General features: G+C 59.2%; 1 protein-coding gene across 1 annotated transcript in view; it reads right to left on the reverse strand.

Moving 5' to 3' along the window:
• The window catches only part of MAPT (microtubule associated protein tau), a 78,879-nt gene that overhangs the window by 7,202 nt on the left and 52,746 nt on the right, over positions 1-18,931 (reverse strand). The window contains exons 6-11 of the mRNA XM_079798057.1: positions 18,161-18,216; positions 15,259-15,456; positions 14,097-14,229; positions 12,596-12,649; positions 11,138-11,403; positions 1,497-1,589 (exon numbers count right to left, since the gene is read on the reverse strand). Of these exons, the coding sequence (XP_079654183.1) occupies positions 1,497-1,589; positions 11,138-11,403; positions 12,596-12,649; positions 14,097-14,229; positions 15,259-15,456; positions 18,161-18,216 (800 nt within the window). The remainder of the gene's footprint in view (positions 1-1,496; positions 1,590-11,137; positions 11,404-12,595; positions 12,650-14,096; positions 14,230-15,258; positions 15,457-18,160; positions 18,217-18,931) is intronic.

The raw sequence follows: 18,931 nt of genomic DNA on the forward strand, positions 1-18,931 counted from the left end.
GAGCTTTCTTCGAAGGCTCCTCCTGCAAACAAGCCTCAGGCGCGGCCAAGCACAGGGCCCGGCCAGCCCAGGGTCGCCCACGGTTCTCTGCTAGGTCACAGGCTAACCCACAGGCCCGCGGGGAGTGCGGGGCAGCCGGGAGGCGCCCCGAGGAAGTTCCTCGATGTTCTGTGCCTGCAGGCAGCAGTGGGATGTACCCTCTCCTCCCCACTCCCCCCGCAGGACCCCGGCTCAGCCTCGCCAGCGCGGCCTCCCACCAGCTGACCAGACACGAGTTAAACAGGAAAGCACGCGCCTCTTCCTCTGGCCGAGAGCAGTCTGCAGCAAAGCCGGAGAGCCAGGAGGCAGAGCTAGGGCCCGGCCGGGCGGGCGGGGTGGGTGGGTGGCAGGAGAGCGGGGACTGGGGAGACAGCAGCGCTGGTGAGGAAGCGTTCAGGAGCGCCATGCAGCAGCCGCGTGGTGAGCGCCCCATCCCGCACAGCGGGGCGGGGACAGCGCGCAGGGCGGAGGCAGGGCACATTGCAAGAATAAACCCTCGGCTGGATCCAGAAGACGGGCGGCCCAGCCTGGGCATTTTCTGGAGAGACAGCCCCTTGGGGCGTTGCTGCCATCCTCGGCTGCCAGCCAGGAGCGGGTGCCTGCTCTCAGGAGCCTCCTCTCCCCGGGAGGGGACCTCAGGGGTCTCGACCCTCCTGCTCCCCCTGTGTTAGGCAGGGGCAGTGGGGGAGCCTCAGGACGATGGGTTTGCACCCACAAAGGACAGCCAGGAGGGCAGCAGCAGAGCTGGCCAAGTGGGGAGGTGAGGGTGCAGCCCAGGTCTCGGGGACACATGCAGTGGGGGTGCACTTAAAAGGGCCCAAAGCAAATACAATGAAGAACCAAAGGGGCCCGAAGCGGTGTTCCCCCCCCCCCCCCGGGGGCTGCAGGGGGTCCCCTGGGGCCTTCTGTCGGGCACTTCTGCATCTGAGCCTCTGCCTGGGGTGGAGCTGGTTTGAACGTGAGCCAGAAGCGGAGGCCCGGCTCACCCCCCGGAGACAAATGAGACCAGAGGCCGGACGTGGCTTGCTCTGAGGTACAACAGTACGACCTTTGTCCACTTGTCAGGACAGGGCCAGCTGTCCACAGTGGAACCACTCAGAGTGGACCTGCCCAGGTGATGGGGAGGGGGTGACAGAGCCAGGTGCTGCCACTTCAGCCCAACCTCGGAGGGGCTGGCTGCGGGCTCCCGGGAGCCCGTGCTGGGCGGTGAGTGGGGTCACGGTGGCTGTGAAGGCTGCGAGGACCCCACTTCCAGGTATGGGCCAGGGAAAGACCAGCCATCTTCCCTAAGCTGCCCGTGCAGGCCGGGGACCCCCAGGTGCTGGGCACCCCTCCGGGAACTGGGCACGGAGCCTGAGGATGGTTTATTCTATGCAATGTCTCACAGGGGCGCACACGCATGCCACTCCTTCAACACCAGACCCCCGTCGGGCGCAGGGAACGTGTGAGGTACTCACACTGCCGCCTCCGGGCACGTGTTTGATATTGTCCTTTGAGCCACACTTGGACTGGACGTTGCTAAGATCCAGCTTCTTATTAATTATCTGCACCTTTGACAGCCAGAAAAAAGGATGAGTGACACGCTCAGCTCACCGGCTCTGCGCTGAGGACCCTGAGGGCAAGACAGGGACCGGAGGCCCAGGCAGCGCCCCAGGAAGGCACTCCCCAACCGGCTGACCTGGGCGGACCCACCCTACAGCTCGGGGTTCACAAGACAGAGCCATCCGGAGGCAGCCCTTCGCCCACACAGGGTGGGTCACGGAGGCCCCTGGGCGGGCGCCTCTGAGGCCATAAACCAGAACTGCGCGCTCACACCGGTCAGGGGGCAATAAAATGTGCTCACTTGTGTTGTTTGTTTTAATCCTCACCCGAGGACATGCTTAGAGAGAGGAAGGGAGAGAGACAGAGAAACATCGATCGGTTGCCCTATATGTGCCCTGACCTCGAATCGAATCGGCAGCTTTACCACGCACAGGACGATGCTCAACCAACGAGCACCCCCCCGCCCCCCGCCAGGCCCACTTAGGCTATTAAATGCACAAATACAGAGTCCCGCCTGGGCCCTCACGCACACCCCTCGGGCCCATCAGAACCTTCCCCGGGACCTTGCTGTGGCTGTTCTCAGGCTTGTCAGGCGATGGAACCACCTGCAAGTATTTCAGAAAACCCCAGGCCGCACCGCGATCTAGAATTAGAACCTCGGGCTCTGCCTCTGCAAAGCGCGTGGTGCTGCCTGCACGCCTGGGTCAAGGGCCACCGAGGTCACGCGGACGCTTTGTGGAGAAGACGGAGCAGACCCCGCCCCTGGCTGCGAGGACTTTGCCCCAAGAAGCAGGGTGAGTGCCGCCCTTCCGGCCATCGGCTCACCCTCGTCCACAGCCCACCGGTGCTTAAAGGGAGCGGGAAGGGGCCCAGGTGTCTCCTCTCAGCGTCCCTGAGCAGGTGTGGCCCCCACGGTGGCGGTCCCACTGTCGTCCTGTGAGGCTCAGGGTGGGGATAGTGACATCTTAGTGGGGAATGGTTTTGACTCAATTTGTCTAAAAACTACGAACTACTCAGACAACCGTGGCCCAGAGAAGAGAGCCGGCACACTCCGCTCGGCTGGGATGACGACGCCCCCGTCAGCAGGTGTCTCCCCTCAGCCACGGGATCCATGAACCGCGATGATATAAAGGACCAACCGGCGTTCCCACTGAAGAGCCAGCATCAGCCGATGAACCAGGCACATGCCTGGGCTGCAGGCTCGGTCCTCGATGGGTGTACAGGGGGCAGCCGATCAATGATTCTCTCTCCTTATTGCCGTTTCTATCTCTCTCTCCTTTTCCTTTTCTCTCTCAAAAAAGAAAAAAAATTTTTTTTTTTAAAAAGAACCAGCATCGCTCTCTGAAGTCCTGAAAACGGCACTGAGACCTCCTCTGTGCTGCCTTTGGGAATGATGGCTGGGGCCCAGAGGCCAGGGTTAGGGGGGCTGTGGCGGGGGGCGAGGGCCCTGGCTGGGGCTGCTGCCCAGAGGCCAGGGTTAGGGGGGCTGTGGCTGGGGGCGAGGGCCTGGCTGGGGCTGCTGCCCAGAGGCCAGGGTTAGGGGGGCTGTGGCTGGGGGCGAGGGCCTGGCTGGGGCTGCTGCCCAGAGGCCAGGGTTAGGGGGGCTGTGGCTGGGGGCGAGGGCCTGGCTGGGGCTGCTGCCCAGAGGCCAGGGTTAGGGGGGCTGTGGCTGGGGGCGAGGGCCTGGCTGGGGCCGCTGCCCAGAGGCCAGGGTTAGGGGGGCTGTGGCTGGGGGCGAGGGCCCTGGCTGGGGCTGCTGCCCAGAGGCCAGGGTTAGGGGGGCTAATGCAGGGGGCGAGGGCCTGGCTGGGGCCGCTGCCCGGAGGCCAGGGTTAGGGGGGCTAATGCTGGGGGCGAGGGCCTGGCTGGGGCCGCTGCCCGGAGGCCAGGGTTAGGGGGGCTAATGCTGGGGGCGAGGGCCTGGCTGGGGCCGCTGCCCGGAGACCAGGGTTAGGGTGGCTGCAGCTGGGGGTGAGGGCCCTGGCCGGGCTTGTCCAGGGGGAAGGAGCCAGAGCCGGCCGCCCAGGGGTCCCCAGGTCCTCAGCAAAACGAAGAACTGAGGATATGATAGCGAAATTGGTCCATCCTACTTTTTGGTGTTAAAATGGTCTTTCCTTTATTAAATTATTAGCCATTACATCACATTGATAGATATTACTTTTAGATGTCCTTTACCTGGCTGTGTAAACAGATAGCAATCTTGTGGAGGACACCACCCCCAGCCTTCTTCTTGAGCATGAACCTCACCACCTGGGAAACATCTAACCCACCTCTTTATTCTTTTATGGTCCTTTAAAATAAAAGCTATGCCCTGGCTGGTGCGGCTCAGTTGGTTGAGCCTTGTCCCATGCACCGGGAGGTCCCCGGTTCTATGGTTCTATTCCTGGCCAGGGCAGGCTAGATCCCCGGAAAGCGGGGAGGGGGGTTGTGTGCAGGAGGCAGCCAATCAATGTTTCTCTCTCATCAATTTTACTCTCATCCTCTCCCTTCCTCTCTCTCTAAAATCAGTAAAAACATATATATTTTTAAAAGCTATGTATTTTTTCCATTAGAAAAATACCAGAACATTATGATTTTGAAAATAGAGGTTAAAAAAACGCAAGTGTTTTTGCCATCCTATTTCATTGCATCCTCTTGAAGTCTCATCTAGGCCTAAACTACCACCACGTGCGAGGAATGGTAGTCATCAGGGCGCCCACACATTTTATAGCTTGTTTTTATCAAGTAACGTGCCCCAGGCACCTGTGCTCTCGGGTATTTCTATTGATTCCACTTTAAAGAACACCAACAGCCTCACCATGAGCACCTTTCTGCAAGGAGCTTTTCCCTACTTTGGATTATTTTCGTGGCATGGGGTCCCAGAAGCAGAATTTCTAGGCCACAGTGATAAATACTCGAACAACGCTCCGCACAGCCCCCTGAATGGCTTCCTGAAGGACGGGATCGATTTTCCCTGAGAGCGCGGTGCAGGAAGCTCCACCGCGGAGCTGCCCGTATTGGGCATTTAGAAACGCGTTTTGCTGGTTTCCTTGACTAACAGGCGGCACTGCCTTGCTGGCTTCCTCTGCATGCCTTTGATTGCTACTAAAATGGCCCCTTTGCCCCCTTGTTGCTAGTAGGTGTATTTCTTCCTAACAAACACCCGTTCGGCTCCTTTCTTTGTAATTTCTTCTTTGTTTTTTAAATGTGAAAACCACCCCTCTGCGAGCGGTTGGATGAATATCTAATTCCACGTCCCCGTTCTCACCACCACCCCCTTCCTTACGGGTGAGGAGCTCGCGGGAGCCCAGGGAAGTTCAGCGACTTTCTCCAGCCAGGGCAGAGCCGCCCAGGAATCTGGATCTGGGTGTGTCTGTGGCCACAGGCGACGGATGTGACCGCAGTGTTTTGCCTGAGCTGTCTGTCCTCGAGGCTGTTGTGTCATAAGTCAAATAAAACAGCGCTCTCCCTCGGAGAACACCGCGTTCTCTCCCGGAGCAGGGAGACGCAGGGACCGAGCCTTAGCCAGGCGGGAGCAGAGAGCAGGGTGAGGTGTGGGCTTTCTCACGCTGCTGCTTAAGGAGCTGCTGTCACCCTCTGCTTTGTGTCTTTGAATCAGTTTGTGCCGCCCTCAGGTTTGAAGGAGTCCCACTTGAACTTCTTCCTTGGGAATCATTTTTATTTACAACTTTCACCTGGATGAGTCCCAGAGGGAGACTAGCCGACTTGCACAAAGAGCAGTTTAGAATTAGAACACACACACACACACACACACACACACACACACACAGTAATGAAACAAGAAAATTCAGAGGATAATGGTAAGAGAACAGGAGGCCATTAGCACTGACAATTACAAGACAGATTATTACACCCTGGCCAGGTAGGTAGCTCAGTTGGTTAGAGCTTCATCCCTATATGCCAAGGTTGTCTGATCTCTGGTCAGGGCACATACAAGAATCAACCAATGACTGCATAAATGAGTCAACAACAAATCGATGTCGCTCTCTCTCTCTCTCTCTCCTTCCTCTCACATAAATAAATAAAATCATTAAACACACACACACACACAAACAAGATGGTTCATTACATTTAACTCTGAGCTTCCTGGAAGCCAAGGCAAAAAGGCAAACAGGATGGGTTACATAACTCCTCTTATCTGACAAGAAAACTTACCAGTTTTGCAAGGAAAAGAACCTGTTTTCTGTAAAATCCACATAAGAAATTCATCAAACAAATCAAGAGGCCATTAAGTAATAAAATTTATAACACATAGAACCCCCCCCCCCCCCCCCCGTGTGACTTTTTCTTTTTCCAATCCCACAAAAAAGACAACCAACTCTCAGTAGCCCTTTTATGGGATTAGGAAATAGACAAAAGAATATGTACAAAGCAGACACAAATGACCGTTAGTCATCAAATTAAGCCCACACCCTTTACAGAATGCTAGATTTACAGAAAGGAGGAAAAAGGGTAACTTTTGGCATTCTGAAATTGGAATCCTGAAACAATTTCTCATCTGGAGTATCATGTGTGATACTGAGCCTCAGGTCTGGCCAGACACTGACCATACCCATCACAGGAAAGAACAATGTTTTGGAAGCTCCAAATTTTAGTCTGGAGACTCCTAGTCAGGCAAGAAATTCCTGTGGTCAGGGTTTGGCCCTGGAGGAGAGGGTGGGGTGAGGTGGGCGGGTCCACTTTGCTTTAATCTACTTCCTGGAGGGAAGTCCCAAGCCTTCCTTAGACCTTGAACTTGTTCCTTTTGCGCTAAGATTGCTCCAGGTACTCCAGGTGGCCCAGCCCTCTCCTGACGAGCTCAGGACTGAGGATTCGGAGTGGGATGTTCTGGTGGGAAAGGCGAGGCCGCCAGCCTGAGAACTGACACGGGAACGCTCATCTAGGTCCTGTTAAGTCAACCAGCCCGAGAAGAGGTCAAATAACAGGGAAGTCGCCTGTAGAATTATTTACACTGTCCCTTTAAACAGTGACTGCCCCAAGCTTCTTTAAAATGATTTACACAAGATTTTTTCACAAACACAGGCGCTGTGAACGGGGAGGGTCCCAGCCTGGCTCTGCCCGCCACTCACTGCAGGGCCCGACACCTTAGCCCAGGTTCACCCGAGTCCAGGACATGCAAACGATCCCAGGCAAACATTCACTTCACTCCACAGAAATGTTCCTCACCTGTGCTTTTTAAAATACGAGCTGGGACTTTGTCAAGAAATAAAATGAATCTAGAAATACTTCCTGAATGGAGACAGATGCTTACAGCGCTCCATCGCCATCTTGTGGCCGCTGGGAACATTGCAGCCCAGGTCGTTCGCAGCCTGAGCTCTGGCAGATTCCTGTCCTTCCTGGGCTCCTAGGTCCTGTCCAGCCTGGGCCTTTGCCTTCCAGCTACGGGCCAGGGCCCCCTCCGAGGAAGTGACGTTAGCTCTGTCTGCTCAGAGCCAGCCAGGCCACCGGGCTGCCGCGCCCTTTTCAGGCTATGACCCTGCACATCCCTGCTCACCCTTGGCAGCCACAGGATCCCCTGTTCTCCTGACCAGGCAGCCTTGGCGCCAAGGGCACCTTCTCTCTGACCCTGGATGGCACCGGGACCCCTGCGCTTCCTTCTGTGCCCCCACTGACCACACAGAGGGGCGGCTGGGGCTGGTGTTGCCCCATCTGCCCTCGCATTCAACTCTGACGGCCTCCCGAGCTCACGCCCACGACCGCTGACAGCTGAGCCTGGCTCTCTGCCGCGGGTCCCTCCAGCTCCCTCTTCTGCACCCTGGCTGGAGGACAGAGTCCTGTGGGCCAGGGCAGACACCCGCCACAGCAGACCTCCTCCAGCAGCTGTTCACTCTCCTCGGCTCTTGTGGGAGCGAACAAAGCTCCGGCCTAAGCCCCACTCCCCTGCCCATCCCAGCTCTAACTTTGTGTTGCTTCTGCGCTGACCATCTCCAGCGTGCGCGTTCCCACCGCCCTCTTCCAGCCCCGGGGCCCAGCACTCTGTGTGTGTGTGGGGGGCTGTCCTTTCCAAGGCCAGTGACGGTCCCAATCAAGGGTCTGCCCTGGCTTCTCTGAATTGTTGGTAACACATGAGACTGTGGGTGACACGCCACAACACGGGTGACTCTCCGTGTGGGGGACCCTCGATGGTGTGGGCTGCTCCCCGCTGCATCCCTGGCCAACCTCTCCGCTCCCTTTGTATGTCCCTCCCCGGGCCTGGGCCCCACGGGCAGGAACTCAGCACAGGGCCTGACCCTCAGGGGTGCCCCAGAAATGTCGGATGCATGAGCACAGGGAGGTGGGAAGCAGCCTCTGATGCTCCCTGCGTGCTCTGTGTCACCAGGACGTAAGGCTGCCGATTCACATTATTCGCCGGCAGTGAGTAGCTTTTTTTAAAAAAATGTTTTACATTTTTAAAATGTTTAAAAAATGGTTTTAGAGAGAGGAAGGGAGCCAGAGAGAAACATGGATTTGTTGTTCCAGTTATGCATTAGTTGGTTGATTCTTGTATGTGGCCTGACTGGGGATGGAACCTGCAACCTTGGTGTATCAGAATGACACTAACCAACTGAGCTACCCAGCCAGGGCCTTTTAAAATATGTTTGAAATGCTGGTTCTTTGTCTCCACGACGGAACTCTCCCCTGCTCCCCTCACAGTGAGTGAGGCTCAGACAGACTCTTGGGGAGGGAGGTGCAAGACAGAGGGGGTGGCCTGGCTGGGCCTGAGCTGACATTTGGGGACACTGGGTCTTAGCCTGGACTACACATCGGGAACACCTGGGGAGGCCCCCCGAGGTTCTTACGAACCTGGGGAAGGCTCTGGCGTCAGGATTTGTAAGAGAATACCCGCCCCCTCACCCCCACCAGGTGATTTTCCTTGGCAGCCGGGTGGGGAGCTCTCAATGACCCGCAGCTGCCGGCCTCGCCGCCCTTGGCTCCCCTCTTTCTCTGGCTCTGTGGAGGGGCCAAGTGGTTCTTCCGCACTTCCCTTTCAAAGCTAAGAATTCCGTTTTGGACTCTGCAAGCTGTGCCCCGTCACTGCAGCAAACGACGGAAGCAGGAAGGCCGAGGTTCTCGGGCTGCAGGTCGCCAGCCCGGCTGCTCTCCCTTCTTCCCGGGGCCTCCATCCACGGAGCGAGCCGCCCCTCAGCCGAGCGCTGTGCCCCGTGCTGCCGAGCCAACACGGACCCACACGTCAGCGGGCTCCGCACCAGGCCACAGCCCCCCAAGGTCTGAGCTCGCCTCCAGGAACCGCCGGCCCAGTCCAGACGGAGGACACGGCTCGCTTTACAAGCCGCCTCCACGGATCCCTTTCCCGTTTCCGTTCCCCTGGAGACGGACGTGGGGCTCTTTGTAGCGGTGGCTGAGGTGGTCTTTGGTTCAGACAATGGTCTAGGACTCAGGGGTCCTCACACTTTTTAAACGGGGGGCCAGTTCACTGTCCCTCAGACCGTTGGAGGGCCGGACTATAGTTTAAAAAAAACTATGAACAAATTCCTATGCACACAAATAAGTCGGCTGCTAAGCAGGACAGGCGGCGGCGGCAAAAACACCCGGTGGGCCGGATAAATGTCCTCGGCGGGCCGCATGTGGCCCGCGGCCGCAGTTTGAGGACGCCTGGTCTAGGTTTTCTATGGAAGTTAAGGGACAGCTGTTGCTCCTCCCTCTGTGCTTCCCCACATCTCCCGCCCTGATAAGACCTAAGAAGAGTCCCCGTTCTCCTCCAGGGGATGAGGGCATGTGGGCCCAGCCTGGAGAGGTGGTGGCCTGGGGCCCCTGCCCCTCCCCTCTGAGCCTCAGGCCACGGGCCCTGGCTCCCAGCCTCCTCTCCCTGCCAGTGCGGGCGGGGGCAGGGCGGCCCTGGGAGAGCCCCCCTCCACTCAGCCCTGTCACTCAGCAGAGCTGCCAGAACTGGGCCGAAGGTGCCCAGCCCTTCCAAGCCAACCTCAGCTGACCCTGGGGTGGCAGGAGGACACGGGGTGTTTGCTGGTGTGTGACAGGGCCCCGCGGGCTGGGAGCCGCTCAGGGCTCCGGTCCCCTCCGGGCGCGCTGGTCACAGCTGCAGAATCTTCCCCATGGTGCAAACTGGCGGGGGGAGGGTTGCTTCTCATTTTTCAAAACGGGCAAACGGTCACCCTGCTATGAAGACAGGCACGGAGGGAAGGGTGCCGCGTGGGGAACATCCCACCGTCTCACAAACCAAATCCCTGGAGCCCCCTCCGCTCCAGAACGTCACAGGAGGGTCAGCCTCAGACCAGCACCCCTCACGGCTGTCTCGGCCCCTTCTGGAAGGAGCTGGGCATCTTTACCGAGAGGCGCACAGGCCGACATCGCGGGGAGTAAACACGGCCCCGGGCCTCCCTGGCGTCCAAAGACAGCTCCCCGAGAGGCGTCTGGACCCCCGCCCCGGCCGGCAGGCCCAAGGCTGGGAAGGGCCAGGGGGGTGTCAGGGTTCCAGGCGAGGCAGCCACACGGGCCCTCCGAGATGCCTTCTTCCAGGGCCGCCCAGGGCCGGCCCAGAGCAATAAACGACATCAGTGGTGCGGAGGGCGCCCGCTGTGGGGGAGTCGAGCTGTCCCAACTGGAAGGTTCGGTCAAGACTCCCAGCCCACCAGGAGGCTCACTGCCCCCCAGACGGCCCAGCCCAAAGCCCCACACACCTGTGGCCTCAAGAGCAGAGCCTTGGTCCGCGGTACCCCACACACCTCCTCTTCTTCCTTCCCCGTGCCCCCCGGGTGGGGAGGGCTGCTCTGTGTACCCACAATTCACATGCTCAAGTCCTAATCCCAGGGCCTCCGAACCGGCTGTCTGTGGGAACCGGTCTGTGCAGGTGGTTCCGTTAAAGCAGCTCCTCAGGGGGAGCCCTCAGCTGTGTGCCTGGTGTGCTCCCAGGAGAGGGGGGGGGGGGGCCCAGAGACACCGGAGGGAGGAGCGGGAGCAGCGGGGAGAGGGCGGCCGTCTCTCCGGTCGGAGAGGGAGGCCCCACGGCCCTTCCACCCCTCGGCTCGGGCTTCTGGCCTCGGCGCTGGGAGGAGACAGTTTCCCAGCGTGGATTTCCCGTGTCAGGCCCAGGAAACTCGGGGGGCAGGGACAAGGGAGGACAGGGGGGCCCTCCACCTCAGGCCCTCGGATGCTCACGGCCCCCACCTTTAGGGGACCCCAACATTTCATGAGCGCCCACCTGCCCCTGGAAGAACCAGCTCAAAATGGAACCCAGACTTCCCCAGAACTGAGGGTAGAGAGAAGCCTAACCTAAGCAAACGTCCGACAAACGCCGGACACCGGCCTACCGACCAGCTGTGTCACTCCTACACGAGGCAGACCTCTGGGCACCCCCACTTCGAGGACCCCCGGGTCACAGATCAACTGTCCTCTGACGAGCAGGGGCTGACATGGGGAGGAAAAGAGCCGGCACTTTCTCTCCCCCACGCAGGCCCTCATGGCTTCGTGGTGGCCCCAATAAAGAAGCACAACCCACTGTCTTCCCTGGGGTGCTATGTGAGGGGGGAGGCAGTCACTCGCCCGCCTCTGCCCCGGGTGTGGGGGCCGCACAGGCACAGCGGCCTCCGCACGCCCTTACCTTCCCGCCTCCCGGCTGGTGCTTCAGGTTTTCGGTGGAGCCGATCTTGGACCTGACGTTCTTCAGGTCGGGCATGGGCACCGGGGCAGTCTGCAGGCGGCTCTTGGCTGAAGACGGAGACTTGGGTGGCGTGCGGACCACAGCCACCTTCTTGGGCTCCCGGGTGGGCGGGGTTGGCAGGGATGGGGTGCGGGAGCGGCTGCCAGGGGTGCCCGGGGAGCCGGGGCTGCTGTAGCCACTGCGATCCCCAGATTTCCCGGATTCACCTGGAAAGGAGGAGGGAGTGAGGCCAGAACTCGGAATGGGCGCCACGTGGCCGAGGCCCGGCTGCCTGTCCCGGGTCCATGTCCGGGCGCAGGGCGGCATCAGGCAGGTGGAGCGGCCGGAGCTCAGGAGGCTGCCTGGAGCTCACCGGACTCTTTCCTGGCCTAGTCCTGAGGGCAAGAGACAGAACCCTTCCCAGAGAGGGAGCCGATTCTGCCCCGGGGCCCTGGGGTCAGAGGTGGGATCCAACCAGCTGCGTGGTCTCCAACAAGCCCCGTGCCCCTGTCTGAGCTCAGGGGCCTCGCCTCAAAACCCAGCACAGGGATCAGCCCGCCGCGAGGAGCCGGGGTGCGATGCGTGTGCGCGGGCTTCAGAAACCCCAGGGCGGTTCCAGGTGGCCTTTGCCCTGAACAAGGGCAGGACCCAGGGCCACCTCGTCTGGACCCTTGAGACCCTTTCCCCACAGCTCTGAGGCTTGTCCAGGGGAGAGTAAGCGAGGTCCTTCTTAGAGTGTGAACGTCTGTTGTTAACCCTAAAGTCATCAAGTTCTGTGGCAACAGGACAATTAAGCCTTTTTTCCTTTTCCACCTAAACCCCCCCTGCCCCGCCCCCACCCCATCTCTGCCTCTAGGCTCATCCCCACCCCCATCCACCCACCCTGCCCTGCCCTGCCCTCCTGCCTCCAGGCACGAGGCCAGACTTGGCGGTGGCTTCAGACCCTTTCTGTGCCACCTAATTGCGGAGTGACCCCTGAGCCTGTGTCCGCATCTGAAAAGGGGGAATGTGGCACAGCCCCCAGGGCTGTGATTTGAAGACTGGAGGTGGTGACAGGGAAGTGTCCAGAGCAGAGACGGGCCGGCCTCAGGCTGTGCAGACCACGAGTAATAAACGCCAGAGGGCGTGTCACACGCAAACCTTGGTGAGGGGCCGGGCACACCTCCCGCAGCCGCAGGCAGCTCGAGGCACGCGCTCCCCTGCGCCCCCACCCCCCCAGCCCTCCCTCCGCGGCAGGAAACGAGAACACACAGGGTTAGACACGGCTCATCAAACCACACACCAGCACAGGCACGGAAGCCCACGTTCCCCTTCAGGCTCAGCGTGTGAAACTGGTTTCAGAAGCAGGTCCTCCAGCTCTAACACCTAAGCCGACAAACAGCCACGCACAGGGGGGACCCCTGGCGGAGCAGGCGTTACCTCGCTCAGGTTTTGGCCCCGCGGGGGGTGGCTTTCTCTGCACTTGCTTGGCAGCTTGAAAAGAAAAACCCACAGAAAGCCCCGTTACAATCAGTGGAAACGGGGCCTGAGGGACCCTTCTCCAGGCCGGGGGCGCCCAGCCGGACCCCGGGGCTGAGGCAGGAGGCAGGGGAGGCGTCGGGGAGCAGGCCTGTCTGTCAGGAAACAAGGTCAAGGGCCCACGGGGTGTTCTGTCCGCCTGCAGGCGGCCCCCCGAGAGCAGGCGAGCGCCAAGGAGAGATGCACGTTCGTGCTTCCAGTGGCGGCTCCAGTCCTGTGAGCCGACTGCCTCGCGTGAAGTGACAAAGAGCAGGATCCAAGTCATGTGCAGAGTCCAGTCACAATGCCTCACCCCATAGCATATGAATACACACACGAAGAAAACATTACATGGGAAACCGAACCAGCTCACCTTAATGCGCGGCCGTCCTTGTAGGCATCACCCTAGGGCCGTGGTCGGCAAACTCATTAGTCAACAGAGCCAAATATCAGCAGTACAACGATTGAAATTTCTTTTGAGAGCCACATTTTTTAAACTTAAACTTCTCTAACACCACTTCTTCAAAATAGACTCGCCCGGGCCGTGGTATTTTGTGGAAGAGCCACACTCAAGGGGCCAAAGAGCCGCATGTGGCTCGGGAGCCGCAGTTTGCCGACCACGGCGCTAGGGCAAACCCGGGCTAGACGCCACACAAAGGCCTGCAGCCGGCGAAGGGCTCTGAGCGGCCGCCCCGGCCAAGGGCAGCAGAGGCGTCATTGAACCAGGCCAGGCTCACGCGCAGCCTACGAGACCCACAGGCCCCGGAGAGCCCCCTGACTTGTGCAGAATCGAAACCCAGTCGCCTGCGGCATGTTTCCCGGGCAGTGTGGGGGGTCGGGGGGTGGAAGGGGCTAAGCCTGGCTCTCCCCAATCCCCAGAGGGCTGCTGCTCTGAACGCACCACCGGAAGCAAAATCGCTCCACTGAAGCCTTTCCTGCTACTGCACCGACCGGGTTACGCACAGGAGCGAAGGACAGACAGCCTGCACCGGATCGGCGAAGACCCTCGGCTTCTGTCACAGGGTCCCCAACAGCCCAGCAAGGGAGGCTGGGCAGAGGCCGCGCCCTGTGTGAGGTCACGCACAGTGACATGTCCGGGCGGCCGTCAGAACACCTCCCAGGGGCCCTGGACTGGGGGGGGGGGGTGTCAAGAGAAGCTCAGAGAAGCCCCCTTCCTGCCACGTGGCCTCATTCTCCTCCTGCTTCCAGCGAGCTGGTAGACGGAGCCGTGCAAACTCTGAGCTGGACGCCTTTGTGGATGAAAAGCGGGAATGCAACATCTAACTAAGAGAATTGTCAAGAAGGTGGGAAAGAAAGCGCACATTCCAGCGCTTGGTGAACAGAAGGCATCGAGGCGCCACCAGGAGCCATGGACGGTCAGGGCCTTCGGAGACGAGGGCTGGGCTCCAGGGAAGGTTCTTACCCGTGCCCGGCGGGGTCTTTGGGGACGGCGTGGTTTTCGCTGGAATCCTGGTGGCATTGGCCGGGCCTTTCTGGCCTGGAGGGGCCGCTCCCCGGGGTGTGGCAATCTTGGTTCCAGTTTTAGTATCTGCCCCCTGTAAACCGAAGCATGGGAAAGTGGTTTTTACGACTGGGAAAGGTCATTGGGACTTGGAGTCGATGCCACTTAAAATCACTTTGATTCAAAATGAGGCTACGAGTGGGGTGACCCTTTGCCCACACGATGCAACGAATGTCTCCTACAATCACAAGGGTTTGCTGGGCACACAAACCCACAGCCCCACCCGAACGCCAGGCGCTCCGAGCCCTGTTTCCTCCGGGAGGGACGTTCACGTGAGCGCTCAGCGTGAGCCGTGCTATGTGTGGCAGGAAAGGCAGTGGAGCTGAAAGCGACGCTCAGGTTCCCTCTCCACCAGGGCCGCGCAACAGGCAGGACATCAGACCGTTCCCGTGTGGACACCGTTCTCTGCCTGTCCTCAGGGATCTGACTGGTGGCGGCTGGTTTCACCAGAGGCCCGTGAGCACCCTGTTGGCTGAACTTGACCGAGAGTGCTCCAGAGCTAAGCCATATGCTTTTCTCTCACAAGCAACCCCGGGTCTCAGCGCCTCCTTAGGTGCGCCAAGAGCCCGTGGTGGGTGAACACAGCGTCGGTTAGCAAACCGGCCCGAGGCGGAGCAGGGCACCGGCACCGCCAGCTGGGAGTGCCCGGGCTCGGTTACCCATCGCTGACCCTGACACATAACTCGGAAAAGACACTGGCATTCCCCAAGGACCTAAAGATGGCTCAGGAGGGAGTCAACCAGCGGGCCAGGCGATGCTGCCCAGCGAGGCTGGTATCCAGCCCGAGGGGGCCATCTGGAAGCACTCCAGTTCCCAAAGCCAGGAGTGGGCAGGGCACCCCACTAGGGCGGCAACTTCACCGCAGGGTCCCCGCAGGTGCCTCGGGGCTGCTGCTAGGAGGCACTAGAAGGACGGCGCCCAGGCCCCATCCCCATTTCAACGGTTCTGTGCGGCGCGTCTAGGCCAGAGCTTATCTGAAGGAAGGCCTTTCGGGCTAAAAGAAACACACGTTGGAGAACCACCCGGGAGCAGCCTGGTTCTCGGCGGAGGCATTTTTCCTTACCTTGACTTTCATCGCCTTTGCTCCAGAACCGCCAGTTCGGGGCGTGACAGAAGAGACGTGTTTAGGAGAGGAGGGTGGCTCTGGGCACACGGCAGGGCTGGAGGGTTTGATCAAAGGGTCTGAGCTACCCGGAGGGGGGCCTTTGGGGCTAAGGCAGGGCCTACCGTTCAGGGTTTTAGCAGAGGAAGGTGTGGATGTCTTCAACATAAACACAAATAAAATCAAAATGAAAGTCAGCACGTGGGGGAAGGAAACAAACGGAAAAAGGACAGGAACAAAAATACACAAGGCCGGGAACGGTCTACGGCAGGGATCTCCACCTGTTTGGATCATGTACCCTTGGCAGCTGTCATCGGCCAGGACAGGCGGGGACGTGCGCCCGCACGGACTCGGTCAACGCTATGCCATGACGCCAAAATATGCAGTGCATTATAGAACGCACATGTGAGCGAACTTTCAAAAGAGAAGATGAAAAATGGAGAGAAGTTCTAGAACGTTCTGTCTCAATCCCATTGGATTTTCTGGGCCCGTCCCCCTGCCCCCCACTCCCCACTTTGGAGACTTTTTTGGTTTATAGGTGTTTCATGTCCAAAAACTTGGTGGAGATCACCAAAGTAGATGAGTCTAGGATGTTCCTCAATAAAACTTCTGCAGCGTGTCAAGCGTCTGACATGCCCCACCATCTGCCCAATTCCAGGCTCGGAGCCAGGCTGGCCTGCTCACCCCGGCGCCCTCCCCATCACTGACAGGTTGGTACCGCTACAATCAGGGCTATGCCTGTTCTCAGTCTCAAAGGTTCTGCCCGACACCACTTAGCGCTCTCTCTCTCTCTCTCTGAATAAAATCTGGAACAGAACTGAACACGATCTGGTGAATCCTAATCTGGCCAATGTTTCCTCTGGAACGCGGTCCACTTAAGGAAAGGCCTGGGTGGGGCGGGCGGCCAGGGGACAGGTGTCGGGGAGCCGGATGACCTCACAGAGGCAGCTGCACTTGGCGGATGTGTGGCTGGCACCTGTGGTTTGTCCTAATGCCGCGGGGGGACTTTGACCAGGGTGTGTGGCCCTGGGAGAGGAGGGGCTACACTTTCAGGAATAAACCCTAGAGGACCAGTCGAGAGGTGGGGCTGAGCGACGACAGGGCAGGTCCTGACTGGTTTCTCGGGTTTGTTCCTCATCGCCCTTGCCTTCCCCATGGAAGTGACCGAGGCCCTCTCTGTGGCCAGCCTCAGCGAGGAGGACGCCCAAGGGATGGAGGAGGAGTGTGAGGGGAGGGATGCGAGCTGAGGTCCTGGGGCTGGCGAAAAGGAAGAAAAGCTGGGGGTGGGTACTGGCAACGCCTCCTTTCCCAGGTGCACAAGGCAGCGCTCCGTACCGAGGTTTCTGAGAGACCTGACCCCTCACTATGAGCAACTCGAGGGCAGGGACGTTGCACCATGTGTGGGAGTGAATGCATGATTGAATGAATGAATGCATGAGGCTGGGTTCCCCTAAATGTGCATCATGGTTGGCAAGCAGCTATGGCCACTGCTTCAAGCACCGAGGGCAGAGCCCCATCCCCCAAGTCTCTGCAGGACCCTCCGCTGACTCCCAGGGTCTTGGGATGGGGAACCCTGACTTCTACAGGACAGCACTTTGGGGAGTGGCCCTCAACACCCTACCATTTTGCACCTGGGGGCTCTATCAGGGCTCCGGGGCCGATGAAGGCCCAGACCTTTCAGGCGGAACTGATAACAGGAATTGTAGGCACCTTTAAGAAAAACAGGTGTTCGTCTAGGGCCACAGTGGGATTCTCCTGGAAAAACACTCCTGTGCAGTTACAGGAGCGCAAAGCCCCTGAGGGGAGTAACTCCAGCCGGTGGGAAGTCCTGGGTGCAGTGCTGAAGGTGGGGTGCGGGGGGAGGGGGCAGGCTGCTTCGCTTACTGATCCTGGGGTTCCTTTCTGAAGACCGACTACAGCACATGATCAAATCACCGCCTTGGCAAGATGTGAAGCCGGCATCTACTGCACCATGGCCGCCACACTTGTCCCCTTGGCATTCAAGGTGTGTGCCAGGCTTCCCTCCTCTGCCAGACGCGCCCCCCACACCCCGCCCCTCCAGCTCTGCAGCCACCGAGCCAAGCTGCTTAGCGTTCTGGGAAGGCACGAGGCCTCTCTTCCCAGTCCTTGCTGCGCTGTTGCTGCCCTTAGAACGCCTTTCCCACCCCCCTCGCCAACCCTCCTTTGTAGGCCGCTCTCCTAGGGCTTTCCCAGAACCCTCCGCCTTAGGTTGGGGATCACGTCCTTGCTCAACACGCCCTCAACCCCCTAAGGAAATGGTATTTTTCTATATATCTTAAGCCTGTGTGTGTGTGTACATATCTTTTTGAGCCCAGACCTGCAGCGAGAAGTGTGAGATGTGCAAAATTCAGAAAAGTCAAACGTACCTTCATGTACCGTGAACACCCCCTTTAAACTAGGCCAGTGGTCGGCAAACTCATTAGTCAACAGAGCCAACTATCAACAGTACGACGATTGAAATTTCTTTTGAGAGCCAAATTTTTTTAAACTTAAACTTCTTCTAACGCCACTTCTGCAAAATAGACTCGCCCAGGCCGTGGTATTTTGTGGAAGAGCCACACTCAAGGGGCCAAAGAGCCGCACGTGGCTCGCGAGCCGCGGTTTGCCGACCACGGAACTAGGCTAATGGGATGGCACCTAAGAGCTCGAGCTCCTGGGCCTGCCGACTGCCCGGCCCTGGCACAGGCAGCAACATGGGTAAGCGCTGGAGTTTTGCGTTGGCATGAAAACAAGCACTGGGAACGGCAGTTGTACCTCAGAGGCACGCATTCAGACACACTGTACATAAACATTAATTCAGATATAAAGCACGGCAGCCTCGACGGCGGTTTCGGCAGCCTACCTTGGTTTTCTTGTCATCGGCTCCAGCCCCGTCTTTGCCTTTGCTGACCATGCGAGCTGATGAGATATAAAACGAGAACGGACGTTACACCCATGTGCACGGCGCCTGGACAGAGCGCGGGGCCGCTAGGCGGATTTCTCAGGGTAGTGCCACGTGCTTTGTTCGGGCGGGCTCAGTGGGAACCACTGATTTTCGTTCCCCTGGAGCCTGTTAGGTCTCTCGCCGTTAGTATCAACACAGCACGCTGGGGTCGTGGCTTGGAGCACCCTGAGGAGGGCAGCAGGCTGGCCGAGGGTGGGGACATGCAGAGGGGACGCAGAGGCAACTTCCGGGCACACGCTGGCACAGGGAAGGCAGGCCCTGGCTCTCAGGGCTCCCTCCCTGCCTCTGCCTGGGCCAGGCCCCCCGCAGCTGGGGCCAACTCCTCTCCAAGGAGGGGCACTTTAAAGTCCCGGGGCCACACATGGGGCAGCTCAGCCAGGCTCTGGCCCCTGCAGGACGCCTGCTCATGCTGTCACCCAAGGGTCAGGATGAAGGAGTTGTCTTCCCAGAGCCAGCCCCTCACTAATGGGGGCTTTGGGCACCAGCGCCAGCTGTTCTCCAATGAGCCCAACCCGCCCCTGACCCAGCCCTGGAGGGTCTTCTCACCACCTGGTGGCCCTCCCCAGGGGTTAATCCTTGCATTTCCACACATTAGCTAATAACTGGTTACCATCAAACAGCCTACAGATGACCTCTGGATTTTAGGACTAAACCATTGACCGCTTTTGT

This window comes from Cnephaeus nilssonii (assembly GCF_951640355.1).
Source record: "Cnephaeus nilssonii genome assembly, chromosome: 19".
Taxonomy (NCBI): Eukaryota; Metazoa; Chordata; class Mammalia; order Chiroptera; family Vespertilionidae; genus Cnephaeus; species Cnephaeus nilssonii.